Here is a 19,850-nt window from a genome sequence, read left to right as displayed (position 1 = left end):
TGGATTTATAGTGGATATCAATGTTGGTTGCAAATTAAAACTAAGCATTGTATCTTTGGTGTCAAAGATTTTGAAAGATTAAACATAAACATGCGTTCTACTTCTTGGATGAGATTATTTCAAATTAAGGTGAGGAAAAAAAGAGTACTGACAAAGCAGTTCACTTTCAGTAATCTGGGTTTTCCCAAATAGTGACATAAGAGCCAGTCATTTTGAGTTGGACGGTTTTGAGTTCCTCTTCAAGAATCTGAAATGTAGGTCGGAGCTTTGCAGATATTTCCATTTGCCTCATCACTGAAAACCTGAAGCGATCGTTGACAGGCAGGCAGTGAGGAAAGAAGACATGACGCAGATACGAGGGTAGCAGCCTGGCTCTGAGGTGGAATTATGTGCTTCAAACAGATCGTAAGGTAAAGAGATAATGATCTCTGAATACTCAAAAACGGCTATATTTCCTTTTGGAAATCCACGGGCCAAGTTGTCTTCTCTTATTAGTTTGTATGATATTTCATACAGAGTTACTGAGAGAAGCTGAATCTGTAATATTATCTAATATCATATCGCTTTAAATGATATTATTGTGTATATTCTATTAGATGAGTAGTTAACTCCTAACTAGGAATATTTCAGGGTTTGTTTTGCCTATCATTTACAAAGAGGAGATCTACTATTGTTAACAAATCATGAAAGGGATCTTTATATTCATAAATCATTTGGGACCTCAGTTTTTAAAAATGAAATATTGTGTGCCATTTGATGAGTTATGAGTTTTTGTTGTTTTATATGAAAGGCTCAGGTTTAATTAAACAGATAAAAATAACTGAATAATGCTGATTATTGAATACCTTAATTATTTAATAATGCATGTAACTGTTTAACTGAATAATGTAACTCCAGATGTAAACTAATGGCAATATTGTTTGGAATTTCTAGAATGTGTTTCTTTTGAACTCTCTGCAGATAAAGGGGATTTCTAACTGGTGATAACACATAAGGTTTTGTCTCATTTCCTGTTTCTTCATTTTGAATGCTTTTCTTTTCTGGAAATTCTGACCTTTTTGGCTTTTCCTGAAAGACTAATATTTCTGGAGCTTGATAGACATGTGAACCTGGTCAGGAGAAGGATTGAGGATCATGAGTTAGAGCAGAAAGAGATTTCTGATGAGAGAGACAACATCAGGAGAAATTATATTTTATCAAGGGTCAGAATGTCCTATGAAGGTAATTCATACTGATATTTGAAGGGTATAAAATTCCATTCTTTTGCTTTACTCCTCCACCTTATTATACCTCCTCACACCCAGTGACTCTTCTTTGCCCTGTTTCCTTCTCCCTTCCCATCCTTCCTTCCTTCATTCCTTTCTTCCTAATTAAAGTTTCTCATCAAAAACAACTGTTAGAAAAAAATGTTATGCCTTTTAGTGTTTTATTAAATATTACAGTTTAAACATTTTTCATATTTTTCTAGACAGCGACAAAGAGTTTTTTCTGCTTTCAGGCATGAATCAGGTCACAATTCATTGGGACGTGGCAATAGCTCTCTACATATTCTTCAGCTGGTGTCATGGAGGTATAGTATTTTGAGTACCTATTGCTATTTTTTATTCAAATAAAATACTGAATGTTTATTATGTTAATGACATTATGCTTGAATCTCTGAAGAATAAAAATTATTATTTTGGGACAAATTATATGCACATAAAATTATGTGGAATGAAATACGAGTCCAACCTCCCTCCTAATGCAGGATTCCTTTATCAAGCATCGTGACAGAGGTCTAATTCTTATATCAAAATTTCCATGAAGCGGTCTAATTCTAATATCAACATTTCCACAAAGGAGTTTATTATTTTGGTCTGGCATAATCTGTCTTTGAATATTTTAAACTTATATAACTCATCAAACATTTGAATTTTATTCAGTTCCACAAACAATTTATTGATGGTTACTCTGTGTTAGGTGCTATGCTAAGCCTTGTCTTCCTCACAACAACTTTGTGCAGTAGTATTATGTGCTATTATTATTCTTATTTTGTAATTCACACAAACAGTTGGCATTATGACAAAGGCATACACAGCTTTTAAGAGTCCAGGTGGGAGATCATCAGAAGTTCAGGCAGGACAACCATTGGCTCTTGAGAGTTTCTACTGGGGGCATAGCATCCTGGACAGGTGAGAGGGACTCATTTACTAGGAGAGAAGCAACACCAAGGGCTTCCCATGTGGCTCAGTGGTGAAAGAATTTGCCTGTCGATGCAGGAGATGCAGGAGATGCCTGTTCAATCCCTTGGCAGGGAAGATCCCCTGAAGAAGGCCATGACAACCCACTCCAGTATTCTTGCCTGGAGAATCCCATGGACGGAGGAGCCTGGCAGGCTACAGTCCATAGAGTTCCAAAGAGTCGTACACGACTGAATGACTGCGCATGCATGCAAACACAAGCAACATCAAGGGAGGGTTTTAGATCTTGAAGGAAGCTTTGCAAATCATGCAACTTGCTCAGAATAGTGACAAAAGCAAAACTATCTTTTGTAGGTTGGGACAAAGTTATATTAGACATAGAGAAGTAGCCCCACCATGAGAACTAGAATCCCTCCATCAGGGTATCAGACACTTCCAGAGTCAGACCAACAGTATCCAAGAAGGTTTCATAGAAATAAGAGATCATTTACTTTTTCCAGCTTCTGGAAATATGCGAATGATAAGTCAGACTTCTGTTTATACATGGAATTCTCCAGGCAAGAATACTGGAGTGAGTAGTCATTCCCTTCTCAAGGGGATCTTCCCGATCCAGGGTTCAAACTCAGGTCTCCTGCATTGCAGGCAGATTCTTTATCATCTGAGCCACCAGGGAAGCCCATTTATACATCTAAGTGATTAATATGAAGCATAGAGAAATAAGACAAGCCCATATGATTGATATGGCATTAGAGACTTTCCAGTTGTTCATTAGAAATTATTTTATATATTATTACCCAATCTGCTGTAATACTTTTACTATCTTTTCCAAATTTTCTACTAGAGTGATATTTTACTCCTTTTAAATAACTTTGCTGAAATGAAAAAAATAAACACTATGTTTAGCATTTTTCTGACCAACCCTCCCTAAATTAACATATTTTGTATGACTTATTTTAACATATTAAAAAAAGAAATTAACATACTTTTGTATGACTTACTCTTACATAATCCAAGTTGACTCCTGCTGATTAATGATTTCTTTTTCTATGCACTGAAAAATCATCGACTTACTAATTCATTCCCAAATGTTGTGAAGCTCAGCAGTCCAGTGTTTCTGGGGTTCTTTTTTATTCTATTTTTTAAAACCAAGACAACATTTATCCAAATTTGAAGTCTTCTGACATTTTTAATATTTTCTGTGTATTCTTAAACACTACTCACAAAGGTTTCATGATAGTATTCACATATTTTTTAAGGTGTTGAAGAAACAGTTTGTCTGAACTTGAATTGTTGAACTTCTTTAAAACAGTAGGGGCTTCCCAGATGGCACTAGTGGTAAAGAACGCCTGCCAATGCTGGATACATAAGAGATGTGGGTTTGATCCCTGGGTTGGGAAGATCGCCCAGAGGAGGGCAAGGCAAACTACTCCAGTATTCTTGCCTGGAGATATCTATGGACAGAGGAGCCTGGCAGGCTACAGTCCATGGGGTCACAAAGAGTTAGACACGACTAAAGTGACTCAGCATGGCAAAGCAGTCAGATGCTTTCTTAAAACTTCTTTTCATGTCTTTGGCTTCAATTTCCTATTGATAATGATGAATTATTTTTATCATTACTTCAACATTTAATACTTCAACATTTAAATATTTATAATTTATATGTGAATGCAAACTACATAAATGGACATATTCAATTACATTTACATCATAAAAGTTAATTTTTAAGCTTTGAATTCTAAAGAAAAGGACTTTTAAAATTAAATACTTGCCTTTAATTATCACTTTGATAAGGTTTTAAGATATTCTAATGCTTAGGATTTAGAATATTTAGAAAAAGCCTACAATGAATTTTCCTTGATGTGAATTTAATTGATATTGCATTACATTGTCATTTGATTTCATGAAAATGCCTTTATTGTCTTTTGGCTATAAAAATAATACATTATTATATAATTTTAAAACACAGAAATATGCAATTAAAAATAAAAATGAACAGAGATTATCAATGATAATATCTTCGTGTATCTTTAATTCATTCATCTATTCTTAACATTGAGTCTATATTAAATATTTTGTTTTGCAACTTGCTTTTCAACTTAAAAATATATTCTGAACATTTGCCCATATTTTTAAATTAATGATGAATTTTAAGTGGTGGTCAAGCAATAAATTTTTGCAACTAGTAAGAGTATGATTTCAATCATTAAACTCATAATTTTCTAATAAAAGTAGCCCTTATCTATAAAAGAAGGAAAGACTGAGTAGCTGAAGAATGGGGTTTGGATTCTCCCCTACCAATTGTTACTTCTAATGTTACCTTTGAAACATAAGGTAGCCTCAAAATGCCTCATTCCTCACCTTTAAAATAGAAGAGCTAATTATATTTGCACTTTAGACTGCTAGAGAAGCTGAAAAGCTGAAAGCTGACTCCAGGCTTGTGTCATGCTGTCTAACATCGACAGAACGTGGTAAAAACACACTGATAAGCTAAGCAATTAAAGGATACACTGAGTCCTAAAACTCTTTTCCAATGGAAATTATTCTGTTAGTCAAAAACAATTTTAAATGCAAAGCATATTTTTCTGAATATCTGGTTTTAATGTTCTATATGGAATTAATTATTTTACCTATTTGTTTTCCAGGGATTACAAATATAAACTGCTCTGGACACATCTGGGTAGAACCTGCCACAATTTTTAAGATGGGTATGAATATCTCTATATATTGCCAAGCAGCAATTAAGAACTGCCAACCAAGGAAACTTTATTTTTATAAAAATGGCTTCAAAGAAAGATTTCATATCACAAGAATCAATAAAACAACAGCTCGCCTTTGGTATAACAACTTTGTGGAGCCACAAGCCTTTGTGTACTGTACTGCTGAGTGTTCCAGGTATTCTTCAGAGACACTGATATGTGGAAAAGACATTTCTTCTGGATGTAAGTGTTGGGGTGCCTTCAAAAGCCAAGTGAAAGTTAGCCTGACAATTAACTGGTAACTACCAATATTGTCTAAAAATGGAGGCAAATTAATATACTTCACTTCTTATATTAGTTTAATGTAGATATTGCAAATTTGAATGTCTCCAGGAGCCAGGCTGGTGAAATGTTGCATTAAGAAGCTGGTGGGATCTGTGCAGAGCGAAAAACACATAGATAGTTTACTGAGCACAGACAGTGTCCAGCTTCAGCATCTCTGTGGGTCCAGTATTCTTAGATCTTTTGGTTCTTCCAAAGAAGATGGAATTGTAAATTTTCAGTGTGAATTCTACAAACTTTTCAATGTTGCCAACATATTCAAAATACAATTTTTTAACACTAGCCTGGCCGAACACAGTTTTTTTAGGTATGTGAAAGGCAGCACCCTCAGATTTTCATTGTATTTTTATTTTCAACTGTTTTTCATTTAACATTGTTTTCCAAACTAATATCAACCTTGAAGCAGATTCCATTGAGAAATTTTGAGGCTAAGATTTCGGAAGGAAAAAACAGTTGCAATACTAGCTTTGTATCTCTGCTATATTTCTTACCAGCTGTGTGACTTCAGGAAAGTTGCTTAACCAGTCTGTGCCTCAATTCCATGTCTGTAAAATGAGGCTAAGTATATTGGTCATGATAAACATCAAATTTCAATAACTTATTTAAAAGTGTATTATATACTTTAAACTACAATATTAATGTGCCTTAGCCCTTTTAAATGGAACCTTTTGATAAAACATCCGATTTTGATACAATTCCCTGCTCCTAATGTCACTGCCCCAACTGTGAATCATTGTGTTTGTTACTATAATTATTAAGAAAAAAAATGAATTGTTAATTTTAAAAATATTTGCTAAATTCAATGTGTGTTCATAGTATCCTGAAGGTGTTTAAGTTACTATAGTAATATGGGCTGGCTTGTATAATTATATACTTAATTCTTGGTTCTACTATTACAAAAGAAAAATCAGTAAGTTCAGTACTGTTTTAATCTAGATTTTCATTCCCTACAGCACCTGGGGCCATTTTCAGTGAAAGATAGAGGGCTTTGGATCTTTGCTACGCTCCCTTTCTCCATACTTTTGAGAATCCAATCTGAGTTCTTCCTCATCTCCAGTCCTCACCTAGACAGACCAAGTCCACCTGGCCATCTATATCTGTCCCTAGAGGGGGTGTCTGAGAAGAAGGAGGCTTTTTTGTTCCAAAGTAAGGCCATTGTCCTGCTGGGCACCTGACCTCCTTGCTTCAAGAGAGAAGAGCTGTAGGAAGTAGCAGAGGTGAATTGAGGAAGAAAATTAGTAGGTTTTGGAGTTAAAGAAAAAATTTAGGCCTTAAAATAATAATAACATGCTAAACTTGCCCTAAATTGTGGGAACTGAAACCACAAGTAGACATCTTATCTGATGTCTGAGGACTTCTTAGCTTGTCCACATCCTCAGGAAACAAAAGTAACCCTTCTTGCTTAATTACATTCCTATTTATCCTTGATGGCTGGGGGGTGGGTTGTTGAGAGAATATGTCATCGGAGGACAAATGAGCAACTGTCATGGTTGTGGGGAAAGGTTAGTGTTAATTTTAAGCCAGAGGAAGGAAGGAGGTAGAAGTGTGGCCTCCTTCCCCCTGTTGCCGTGTGAGTGACCAGTGATGCCCAGCCACTCTCCAGCGTTGGCTGAGGCCTTCTGCCCCCAAACACAACCCCCAGGCTCTGTTCAGGGCCAGGGAATGGCCTTTTCTCCCCTTCTTGGACCACACATTAGAAGCACTTACATTTTCTGCGGACAGATGCTTAGAAAGAACATTACCCTTTCCACTTGTTTACTCTGTGATTTTGGAACTTTTTACATAGATCTCTGGTTATGAGTGTGAAAGTGTAACTGCCATGTAAGAATTTACCCAAAGCCCTGGATTCAAGAAGCCCCATGTTCTTGGGCTCTACATTCTTAGCAAACAAAACTTCCTATTGAAGTAGGTCAAGTAAAGGTTTTTGAGGGTTTTTGTGGTATTCTAGAAATCACACTGCTTTCACTGGATCACTTTGATTACAGGATACTCTTCCTGTGAGTTTTACCATGTCAACTTATCATCACTGTTCTGAACAAAATGATTATGTGTATTTCTTTAGACTGGAGAAAAATCATACAAAGCAAAGAGAAGATAAAGGAGTCGTTGCTTTCCTAAAAAGATATCCAAACATTAAAAGTTCCATACTTTGATGTGTAATTTGTGAAATACAAACTATTATCACAGTTTCATTTTTAGCCATAATCTTAGACTTCTTAGATTGTTATCTGTAAGTGTACACACCTCATGTAAAGTATTCTATCAGAGTCACACCAGTCATGGGATAAAACACTTTAAGATTTCTCTATTCCTTTAAAAACACCAAATTAAACTAGTCATGAAACAGTCATATTTCCACTGAATCATTAAAAAGTTTAAATATATCTAACTTGAATTTTAATCATCTTTGATCTCTACTTATCATCTGATGAAAGTAGACTTATTATCCAATAAAAGGCCCTGAAAAGTTGTCTTTAACATTGCTACTCAGTCTTATTAATGACACAGTAGGCCAGTCTGCGTACTCTTTGGGTAAGGAATTATGGAGAGATCTTTGCCAGAAGCATTGTCTTTCCTTTCATTTTAAATTCTCCTCATTATCATTTTATTAATCAAACCAATCAAGCCATGAAATACACTTTACTTAGTGGTTAGTATGCACCAAAAATGTGTTAAATGATAGCAATTCAGAGAAGAGGGGATCACAGACTCTGCTGTTTCAAGAAGCTGTCAGTTGAAAACGATCCTTGGCTAAACTTTGAATTAATAACAAACATGGCTTGTGACTAGTAAGGGACCCAGTAGGAGGGGAGACATGTAATGGGTAGGAGACAGCAGAATATTCTCTGGTATCTGACTCTACAGCAGGTTTTTACCCATGGACATTTAATAACCTGGCAGGTAAAGAATCTGCTTGCAATGCAGGAGACACAGGAGATGCAGGTTCAATCCCTGGATTGGGAAGATACCTGGAGAAGGAAATGACAATCCATTCTAGTATTCTTGCCCAGGAATCCCATGGACAGAGGAACCTGGAGGGCTACAGTCCAATGGGGTTGCTAAGAGTCCAATGTGACTGAGTGACTAAGCACACACAATGGAATCTAAAAACAATTTGGTCTTATTTTATATCTATATTCACATTCCCATCTTTACATAGCTTCATATTAACAAATAGCATGTTTATTTGCACATAAATGTTTAATCTATTTGATCTTTTACAAAGTTAATTAGTTATCAGACATAACCCTGAGCATTCACTTCAGAGAAAATGCTGTGGAATAACATAGCCCAAAAGACTGACAGTTGTCTTTTATGATGGCCAAATCAAAAATACTCTGAAACTAGAGGGAAAAAATAACTTCAGCACAAATCACTGAAGGACCCCAAGTCAATCAATATCCAAAATGATTTAAATTTATGTTTCTACACCTACCTCCTTTAAGGCTCAAGTAAAACTTAAAGATTTATTTTATCTTACTTGGAGTCCAATTTCTCCCCCACTGTAGTTTGACACTACAACTCATCAAAATGTTTTAAAGCACTTTAGTGTGTTCTTACTGTTTGAAAATATGTTTTTAAATCATTAAATCAAATTGCATTCATGTAGAACATCTTTAAAATTTTGGACCAACAAAAAAGAAATACCCATCATTTCTATAATCTCATAATCTTACTACTAGCAGACTCCATCTTTAATAATTTGGAATATATCTTTCTAGTTTCAGTCTCTTTCTCTGTGTGTGTGTCTCTGTCTCTTTTCTCTGTTTCTCTCTTTCTCTCTCTCTCTCTCTCTCTACCCCTTTATCTCTCTGTCTCTCAAATGAGACCACTATAATATACTATTCTGTAACTTATTTTTTCATTTTATCATATGGCCTTTACTTATTTAATTAAACATATTTTGAGTTGCTTCCAAGGCTAGATACTTATATTGTCTTCAATAACTTTGTTTTTGGTTGTATTTTAGGAGTGTATTTTGGAATATTAAGCTGGTTTCCACTTCTTCCATTATTATGAACAACACTTTAAGAGGCAAACCCTTTTAGCCAAATATTTTTGTGTATCTATGAACATTTTAGTAAGGATGCATTCCTAGATGTAAAATTGCTGGGTTGTAAGATATTACTCCTCCTTTTACAGATTATGATATGTATAGTGCTCTCCATAAAGGTTGTTCCAATTTACATTTCTACCAGAAGTGTGTTAGAGGATTTCCTTGAGTCCATTTCAACACTATGGATTACCATTTTTCAAAATCCTTGCCAATTTGATAGCTCTAAATGACATCTATTATTGGTTCAGTTTGCAAAGAAGATAAATTTTTTCCATATATGTATTTCTTATTTTATAAGTAGTATTCTTGGTAGATGATTTACAGATGAAGTGCAGGAATATATCTATATTTAAGCTAACTCTTTGGGTATAACTTCAGGTGCATAAATGTCTGTATTTTTATTCGTTCTGAGGCCCCATCCTTTTTCTTTTTTCCTTAATGGGACAGAATTATTGGTTTATTTTTTTGTTTGTTTAATTTTTATTTTATAGTTGATTAACAATGTTGTATTAGTTTCATCCTTTCATTTTTCATATCATTTTTTGAGTAATCAGTTTCCCAGGCAGTATTTCAAAAGTAGGTACACGCTGAGAGAGCCACCCCTAAAAAGTGATCATATGGTAAATGCTCAGTATTTCCATACTTCTTTTTTGATCTTGATTCTTAACTGGATGATGTATCTGAAAATTCCAGATGCAGTTCTATATTTTTTGGGGTTTCATAGGCTTCAGAGGCTCTAAGGGCTCCAACAGAACTGTCTCATCTTTTCTCATCTCTTGGGTTTTGTTTTCCCCTGTGCTGTCTTCATTCTCAAATAGACTGTTTCACTATGACAGCAAGATGGTCATCAACAGCCCATAGCTTACATGACACTCAGAGATAGTAAATTAAGGCAGGGAGAAAGCAGATCTTTTACAATAGCCCCAGAAAAAGTTCCTTGGATAATTCTGATTGGTTCATCTTGGGTCATGGGTTCATTCCCAATGGAAATACTTGATCAGACTAGGTCAAGTGCACAGTTCTGCGTGTCAAGGCACGCTCCTTGGCACAGGGGTGAAGTGGGGATGAGGTTAGGAATGAGGAAGATGTCAATTCTCAAAAGGAATCATGGTGGCAGACAAAAATTAACAATATTCTCCAAAATTTGGTCATTCAGAGAAAGAGTTGAAGGCATGGGAGAAGGGAGGAAAAAAAACTAGAGATAGAATTCTGTGAATGCCTAAGAATTTTTAATCTTTCTTTATTGTAGTGAAATGTACTTTTTAAATGATTCTTCAGTGCACAGTTCTGTGAATGCCAGTGATGTACATACACATTGACATCATTGTGCAACCATCACCCCCATCCACTTCCAGTACTTTTTTCATCTTGCAAAACTGAAACTCTGTACCCAATAAACAACAACTCTTCATTTCTCCCAACACCTCAACCCTTGGCCACCACCATTCTGCTTTCAGTCTCCGTGAGCTCAACTGTTCTAGACATCTCCTATAAATAGAATCATATAGTGTTTGTCCTTTTGTGGCTGGCTTATTTTATTTAGCATAGTGTCTTCGAGGTTCATCTATGTTGTAGCATGGGTCAGAATCCCCTTTCTTTTAAAGGTTGAGTATGTATATATGACTATCAAACTTTTTTTTTTTCTTTTTGGCCTCACCCCGAGGCATGTGGGATCTTAGTTCCCTGACCCAGGATCAAACCTGCTCCCCTTGCATTGGAATGCCAGAGTAGAAGAAAAACATGGAGAACCCTTTCACAACAGCCAAAAGGCACAGAGATTTCAAGGTGGGAAAGACCAAAATAGCAAATTCTGCAGAGTTCAAACTCAGTGATGACAGTAAAGAAATCATGGGATTTGTGGATTAGAAAGTCACTGATGACCTTACAACAGTGGTTTTGGTGGAATTGTGGATCTGAATCTTGATTGTTTGGGGTTCAAAAGTAAATGGGAACTGAGGAAAAAGACCAGTATTATGGACTTTAAAAAAGAAAAAAGCTATTGTGAAAAGGAGAAAGATATACTGACAGCTGAGGGAAGAGAATTTGGGGAGGAATTCTTTTTGATGGGAGGAACTTTATCACCTTAGTATCCCCAAAGAGGGAATATAGTAAAGTATGTGAAGGAAAGCAGCAATATTTCAGGGCAAAGTGGGCTGGAATGTGAGCTGGAAGGGGTGGAATGGGGGAAGTGCTGATTGACCTGGTTTTCCAAATAAAATGGAATGGTTATCAACTAACTATAAAAAACCTTGATGTTTCTGTGGTGGCTCCTAAGTGATACATTTTGTTGCAGATCCACCAGATGTCCCTGACAAAGTAACCTGTGTCATTTATGAATATTCAGGCAACATGACTTGTACCTGGAACCCTGGGAGGCCCACCTACATAGACACAAAGTATGTGGTGTACGTGAAGAGGTAGGTTCCCTCCTCAACAGTCTATCCTGAGCAATTCCACTCCAGTTCAGCCAGTGCTCTGCCTCCAGCAGGGATCCAAGAAATCTGCTTCAAATGTTAAATGCATCTTTACTATCCCCAACTCCCTAATACTGATCAAGGAATCCACCAAAACACTTTTCAGGCCATTGATGTTTTCACCCTGTGAGGCAATATGTTCCATAATCTTTCTGCTGTTTTTACTCATTGGAGGTAACTGTGGGCAAGGACCTAATGTGATACAGCACAGCACAGTTTTAAAAGGATCTCTGCTTGAATCTCAGCTCTATCCTCCTAGGATTTAGGCACTTAAACTCTCCAAACTGTCATTTCTTTATCTTTAAAATAGGCTTAAAAGTAGAACCTAATGGATAGGTTAATTTTGTTTAAGTGGAATTTGACTTTTTAAAGTGTGAATCACTATGCCAGGTCCATCAGTACAGTTCAGTCACTCAATCGTGTCTGCAGCACGCCAGGCTTCCCTGTCCATCACCAACTGCCGGAACTTGTTCAAACTCATGTCTATTGAGTCGGTGATACCACTCAACCATCTCGTCCTCTGTCATCCCCTTTTCCTCCTGCCTTCAATCTTTCCCAGCATCAGGGTCTTTTCAAATGAGTCAGTTCTTCGCATCAGGTGGCCAAAGTTTTGGAGTTTCAGCTTCAGCATCAGTCCTTCCAATGAATATTCAGGACTGATTTCCTTTAGGATTGACTGGTTGGATCTCCTTGCAGTCCAAGGGACTCTCAAGATCTTCTCCAACACCACAGTTCAAAAGCATCAATTCTTTGGCACTGAGCTTTCTTTATAGTCCAACTCTCATATCCATATTCCACATATGGAAAAACCATAGCTTTAACTAAATGGACCTCTGTCGGCAAAGTAATGCCAGGTCCCTAGTTAGCACTAAATTCATGGAAGATACTATTAATAATGACCCCCAAATCTTAAATTTGGTGTCTATATATACCAACCATCTTCCCTGGCTTGCCAGGGAAGAATAAGGGAGCTATCTGGACACAGGACTTTCAGCTTTAAAACTGAAAGCAATAATTGAATGAAAGTAATAATTTCTTAATTGCAGTTGAAGAGGGCTCTGTGGAAACACTCTTCTGTTATGATCTAACAATAACCAGACTTCAGGAGCCAGACAACCATGCAGCCAAAAGCTCAAAAGTTTTATGCTTAAAGGCAAATAACTAATCATAAACATTATATTACTTCATATGAACTTAGATTAGGGGAAATGTATTTTTAGTTTCTACTATTTGTAAATTGCAAAATAGGAAATGGTTGATGTGGAAAAATCTTTCTCTCCTTAATGTACACAACTCAAATGTTTCTGGGTCATATCTAAACTATATCCATGTACGTCAGTCTGTTTTGGAATCCTTTCCCAGTGTTAAAGATGGAAATAATTTGAAGGAAAAAACTGTGGGCAAACTGGGCTAGATTGGTCTCCCTATTCTTGTTTCATTTATTTATTTTTTCAAAGAGAGCCTTCAATTTTGTACAGTTGACTTTTGAAAAACACACGGGTTGTGGTGTTGACCCCTTCATGTTACTTTTGACTCTCCCCAAACTTAACTACTAATAGCCTACTCTTGGGCAGAAACCTTACTGATAATAGCTCATTGACACATTTTGTATGTTATATATATTGTATTAGATATTGCACTGTGCTGAACTAAGTTGCTTTAGTTGTGTCTGACTGTTTGCGATCCTATGGACTGTTGCCCACCAGGCTCCTCTGTCCATGGCATTCTCCAGGCAAGAATAGTGGAGTGGACTGCCATGCCCTCCTCCAGGGGATCTACCCGGCCCAGGGATCGAACCTGCATCTCTTATGTCTCCTGCATTGACAGGCAGGTTCTTTACCACTAGCACCATTGTATTCTTAAAATAAAGTAAGCTAGAAAAAAGAATATGTTTTTAAGAAAATCATAAGGAAGAGAAAATACATTTATAATAGTGTGCTGTATTTATTGATAAAGTAACCTTGTGTTGTCTGTTTACAAGATTAATCATCTGTTAGTACCAACATCAAAATGAAAAGATAATGTGAAAAAGAAATTCATATTTATTTATAGGTGTAATGATTCATGAATGATAGGGAATAAGCAGTAATATGATTGCTTTACAGTAGCCTAGTGTAATTGGTAGAATTGCTTCATAGTAGTCTAGCCTATACACTAATGAGTGAATCATTACTTTTATGGCATACAGTATTATAGTCATATTCATAATACAGTATTGGAAACTTTGTTGCTTTTTTTTTTAGAAACACCTGTGATGATAGGCTGATATGGAGTTTCTCCAATTAGAAAAAACGGGCATACTCTATGGTAATGTAATGCTCTGAAAGCAAAGTTATAACAGTAAGGAAACTAATACATTATTAATTTCATATTAAATATCACTTTATGCTCTTGTAAGGATCGACTAGTACCTATAAATATTTTATGCATTTATGACATACTTAACTTTTACTTAATTTTTTTATATTTCTAGGCTATACATTCATCTGTGAGTTTTTCCACATTGTTGCAAATCTCCAAAACTTTCCCCAATATATTTATTGAAAAAAATTCACCTATCAGTGGACCTGTGTAGTTCAAACCCATGTTATTTAAGGGTCAACTGTATTTGAAGTACACTTGTATACTTTTTTTTCTCTAATGATTCTCAAAAGTTTCACAAGCCACTGTTTTTTAAATAATGCATTTATTGGACTCCTACTGTTTGCCACACACTGGGCAGACTGGGCCAAAGGTTTAATATGTGCTGTGCTAAGTCACTTCAGTCATGTCTGACTGTGTGACCCCATGGACTGTAGCCCACCAGGCTTCTCTATCCATGGGATTCTCCAGGCAAGAATACTGGAGTGGGCTGCCATTTCCTTCTCCAGGGGATCTTCCTGACCCAAGGATTGAACCCGTGTCTCTTAGTCTCTTGCACTGGCAGGTGGGTTCTTTACCACTAGCACCAGCTGGGAAGTCATTTAATCCCTTATGCAACCTTATGGGGTACATATGATTATTTTCCTGATTTTTGTAGACAGGTGACTGAGGCTTAGCTAGGTTAGATGATGTGTCTGAGGCCACGCAGCTATGAGAGGGAGAGGTGGGATTTGAACTTGGCATGGCCTGACTGCTTTCTTCCTAATTTAGTTTTTTCTGCTAAAGTGGTGTGGGAACCCAGATCACAGGGCATATTTGAGAGATGCTATCTACGTCTCATCATTATGGAAGGGAATAACCTTCCAATCTTGCTCTCTCAAAATAGAATAATTTTGACTAAGTGAAACATAACATGTACCACCACTCTGTTCAAAATATCTGGACAAAAATTAGACAGATTTTATCAACAGACTGCTAAGCCTGGAGTTACTGGCTACATGCCATGGGCAAGAAGCTCACATCTTTCACTAAGCAGAGGTATGGTTGGGTACCAAACCTCTGGAAACACTGAGGTCAGAGATAGATTATGATGTCAAACAGTACACAAGTACTGCACTCTGCTACTTCATGTGCTTCACATCCTCAATCTTCAGCTCAACCTTGCACAGTAACTATTATAATTGTCCCCTTCTACCGAGCTTAAGTTACTTCCCCAAAGTCACTTGGCTAAGACATCAGGGAGCTAGGAATGTAACAGGTGTCTAAGACTTAACCTCTCCTCCTTGTTTCTGGGATTAAATAATGCCTTTGAGGTGAAAAGAGGTCATGAGGACAAGAATCTCATTGTAAAGGCAACCTTCATATGTGTGTGTGTGTGTGTGAGTCACTCAGTCGAGTCCAACTCTTTACAATCCCATGGACTGTAGCTCGTCAGGTTCCTCTGTTCATGGAATTCTCCAGGCAAGAATACTGGAGTGGGTAGCCATTCCCTTCTCCAGGTGATCTTTCCAATCCAGTATTGAACCTGGGTCTCTTGCATTGCAGACAGATTCTTTACCATCTGAGCCATCAGGAGGCTTCCATGGTGTCTCAGGTAGTAAAGACTCTGTCTGCAATGTGGGAGATGTGGGTTAGATCCCTGGGTCGGAAAGATCCTCTATAGAAGGGACTAGCAACCCACTCGAATATTCTTGCCTGGAGGATCCCCATGGACAGAGAGGAGCCATCAGGGAAGCCCAAAGACAACTTTAAGAATGTGAAAACAAGGGCAGTACAGGGGCAAACACCACAGCTGAAGCTCACAGAAGATTTCGATGTGCCAGACTAACAGAGAATGCCTAGGGCCTTGCTATCTATCTCCTGGAACTTTTACTATCTCATGGACCCACTGATCTTGAATAGTTGATTACTTCTTTTTCTTTTAATCAGTCAATCAGTCAGTTCAGTCACTCAGTTGTGTCTGACTCTTTGCAACCCCACTGACTGCAGCATGCCAGGCTTCCTTGGCCATCACCAACTCCGGGAGCTTGCTCAAACTCATGTCCATTGAGTCAGTGATGCCATCCAACCATCTCACCCTCTGTTGGCCCCTTATCCTCCTGCCTTGAATCTTTCCCACCATCAAGGTCTTTTCTAGTGAGTCAGTTCTTTGCATCATGTGGCCAAAGTATTGGAGTTTCAACTTCAGCAGCAGTCCTTCCAGTGAATATTCAGACTGATTTCCTTTAGGATAGACTGGTTGGATCTCCTTGCAGTCCAAGGGACTCTCAAGAGTCTTCTCCACACCACAGTTCAAACGCATCAGTTCTTTGGCACTCAGCTTTCTTTATAGTCCAATTCTCACATCCATACATGACTACTGGAAAAACCACAGCTTTGACTAGACAGACCTTTGTTGGCAAAGTAATGTCTCTATTTTTTAATATGCTGTCTAGGTTGATCATAGCTTTCCTTCCACGGAGCAAGTGTCTTTTAATTTCATGGCTGCAATCACCATCAAGAGTGGTTTTGGAGCCCCCCAAAGATAAAGTCTGTCACAGTTTCCATTGTTTCCCCATCTATTTGCCATGAAGTGATAGGACCAGATGCCATGATCTTAGTTTTCTGAATGTTGAGTTTTAAGCCAACTTTTTCACTCTCCTTTTTCACCTTCATCAAGAGGCTCTTCAGTTCTTCTTCACTTTCAGCCATAAGGGTGGTGTCATCTGCATATCTGAGGTTATTGATATTTCTCCCAATAATCTTGATTCCAGCTTGTGCTTCATCCAGCCCAGCATTTCGCATGAGGTACCCTGCATATAAGTTAAATAAGCAGGGTGGAAATATACAGCCTTGACATACTCCTTTTCCTATTTGGAACCAGTCTGTTGTTCCATGTCTAGTTCTTACTGTTGTCTCTTGACCTGCATACAGATTTCTCAGGAGGAAGGTCAGGTGGTCTGGTATTCCCATCTCTTGAAGAATTTTCCACAGTTTGTTGTGATCCACACAGTAAAGACTTTGGCATAGTCAATAAAGCAGAAGTAGATGTTTTTTCTAGAACTCTCTTGCTTCTTTGATGATACAATGGACGTTGGCAATTTGATCTCTGGTTCCTCTGCCTTTTCTAAATCCAGCTTGAACATCTGGAAGTTCACGGTTCAATACTGTTGAAGCCTGGCTTGGAGAATTTTAAGCATCACTTTGCTAGCATGTAAGATGAGTACAATTGTGCAGTAGTAGTTTGAACATTCTTTGGCATTGCCTTTCTTTGAGATTGGAATGAAAACTGAATAATACATATTAATTATAAAAGAATAAATTATTTTAATACAATAGCTTTATTGAGTATACTTCATATTCCATACAATTCACCTTATTTAAAGTGCAAAATCCAAAGATTTTAGTATATTCAAAGAGTTGAGCAACCATCTCCATAATATTAGAACATGTTCTTCATGCCAAAAGAAACCATATCTCTATTAGCAGTTACCCCGCATTTCCCTTCAACCCTCCCAGCCCTAGGCATCATCTGTGGATTTGCCTACTGTGGACATTTTGTGTAAAAGGAATCATACAAATTATGGTCTTTCATGAATAGCATCTTTCACTTAGGGTAAGGTTTTCAAGATTCATCCATGGTGTAGTATGTATCAGTCCTTCATTCTTTTTTTATGACTGAATAATTTTCCATTGTGTGAATATAGCACACTTAACTTATTCACCTTCATTAGTTGATGGACATTTTGGGTTGTTTCCAGTTTTTTGGCTATTATGAATAATGTTCTACTAACACTGATGTACAAGCTTTTGTGTAGACATGTATTTTCATTTCTCTTGAGCATATACTTAGGAATGGAGTGGCTAGGTCATATGGTGTTGTTTTTCAGTTGCTAAGTCTTGTCTGATTCTTTGTGATCCCATGGACAGGAGCACACCAGGCTCCCCTGTCTGTCACTATCTCATGGAGTTTGCTCAAACTCATGTCCATTGAATCAGTGATGGTAGCTAACCATAGCTTTGACTCTATGGACATTTCTCAGCAAAGTGATTCCTTTGCTTTTTAATATGCCATCTAGGTTTGTCATAGCTTTCCTTCCAAGGAGCAAGTGTCTTTGAACTTCATGGCTACAGTCACTGTCAGCAGTGATTTGGAGCCCAAGAAAATTAAATCTGCCACTGTTTCCACTTTTCCCTCTTTCATTTGCCATGTAGTGGTGGGACTGGATGCCATGATCTCAGTTTTTTGAATGTTGAGTTTTAAGCCAGCTTTTTCACTCTCCTCTTTCACCTTCATCAAGAGGTTCTTTAGTTCCTCTTCAATTCTGCCATTAGAGTGGTATCATCTGCATATCTGAGGTAACTGATATTTCTCCCAGGAATCTGGATTCCAGTTTGGTATTCATCCAGCTGGAATTCCCTTGCTTTCTCTATGATCTCTGCTTCCTCTGCCTTTTCTAAATCCAGCTTGTACATCTGGAAGTTCTCGGTTCACTTACTGCTGAAGCCTAGCTTGAAGGATTTTGAGCATTACCTTGCTAGCATGTGAAATGAGTACAATTGTACAGTAGTTTAAACATTTTTTGGCATTGCCTTTCTTTAGGATTGGAATGAAAACTGACCATTTCCAGTCCTGTGGCCACTGCTGAGTTTTCCAAATTTGCTGGCATACTGAGCATAGCACTTTAACAGCATCATCTTTTAGGATTTGAAATAGTTCAGCTGTAATTCCATCACCTTCAATAGCTTTGTTTGCAGTAATGCTTCTAAGGCTCACTTGACTTCACACTCCCCAATGTCCAGCTCTAGGTGAGTGATCACTCCATTGTGGTTATCCAGGTCATTGAGACTTTTTTCTTTTGTATAGTTCTGTATATTCTTCCTACCTCTTCTTAATCTGTTCTGCTTCTGTTAGATCCTTGTTGTTTCTGTCCCTTATCATGCCCATTCTTGCATGAAATATTCCCTTGATATCTCCAATTTTTGAAGAGATTTCCAGTCTTTCCCATTCTATTGTTTTCCTCTACTTCTTACATTATTCATTTAAGAAGACCTTCTTATCTCTTCTTGCTATTCTCTGGAACCCTGTATTCAGTTGGGTGTATCTTTTTCTTACCTGCTTGCTTTTACCTTCTCTTCTTTCCTCAGCTATTTGTAAAGCCTCCTCAGACAACCACTTTGCTTTCTTGTATTTCTTTTTTTGGGGATGGTTTTGGTCACTGCCTTGTGTACAATATCATGAACCTCTATCCATAGTTCTTCAGGCACTCTGTCTACCATATCTAATCCCTTGATTCTATTTATCACCTCTACTGTATAATCATAAGGGATTTGATTTAGGTCATACTTGAATGGTCTAGTGGTTTTCCCTACTTTCTTCAATTTAAGCCTGAATTTTGCCATAAGCAACTGATGATATGAGCCACAGTCAGCTCCTGGTTTTGTTTTTGCAGACTGTATAGAGTTTCTCCATCTTCAGCTACAAATAATATAATCAATCTGATTCCAGTATTGACCATTAGATGATGTCCATGTGTAGAGTCATCTCTTGTGTTGTTGGAAGAGGGTGTTTGCTACGACCAGTGCGTTCTCTTGGCAAAACTCTGATAGCCTTTGCCCTGCTTCATTTTGTACTCCAAGGCCAAACTTGCCTATTACTTCAGGTATCTCTTGAATTCCTACTTTTGCATTCCAGGCCCCTATGATGAAAAGGACATCTTTTTTTGGTGTTAGTTCCAGAAGGTCTTGTAGGCCTTTATAG

The 19,850-nt window shown here is 37.4% G+C and overlaps 1 protein-coding gene across 1 annotated transcript in view; it reads left to right on the top strand.

Annotated features, from left to right (window-relative positions):
• The first annotated feature begins 306 nt into the window (after positions 1 to 306).
• Positions 307 to 19,850, top strand: part of IL23R (interleukin 23 receptor) — a 67,191-nt gene continuing 47,647 nt past the window's right edge. Inside the window, exons 1-4 of the mRNA XM_043461017.1 lie at positions 307 to 410; positions 1,499 to 1,570; positions 4,823 to 5,119; positions 11,569 to 11,692. Coding sequence (XP_043316952.1) covers positions 1,501 to 1,570; positions 4,823 to 5,119; positions 11,569 to 11,692 — 491 coding nt within the window. The 5' untranslated portion in view covers positions 307 to 410; positions 1,499 to 1,500. The remainder of the gene's footprint in view (positions 411 to 1,498; positions 1,571 to 4,822; positions 5,120 to 11,568; positions 11,693 to 19,850) is intronic.

This window comes from Cervus canadensis, chromosome 2 (assembly GCF_019320065.1).
Source record: "Cervus canadensis isolate Bull #8, Minnesota chromosome 2, ASM1932006v1, whole genome shotgun sequence".
Lineage (NCBI taxonomy): Eukaryota > Metazoa > Chordata > Mammalia > Artiodactyla > Cervidae > Cervus > Cervus canadensis.
This window is presented reverse-complemented; position numbering and strand designations above follow the sequence as displayed.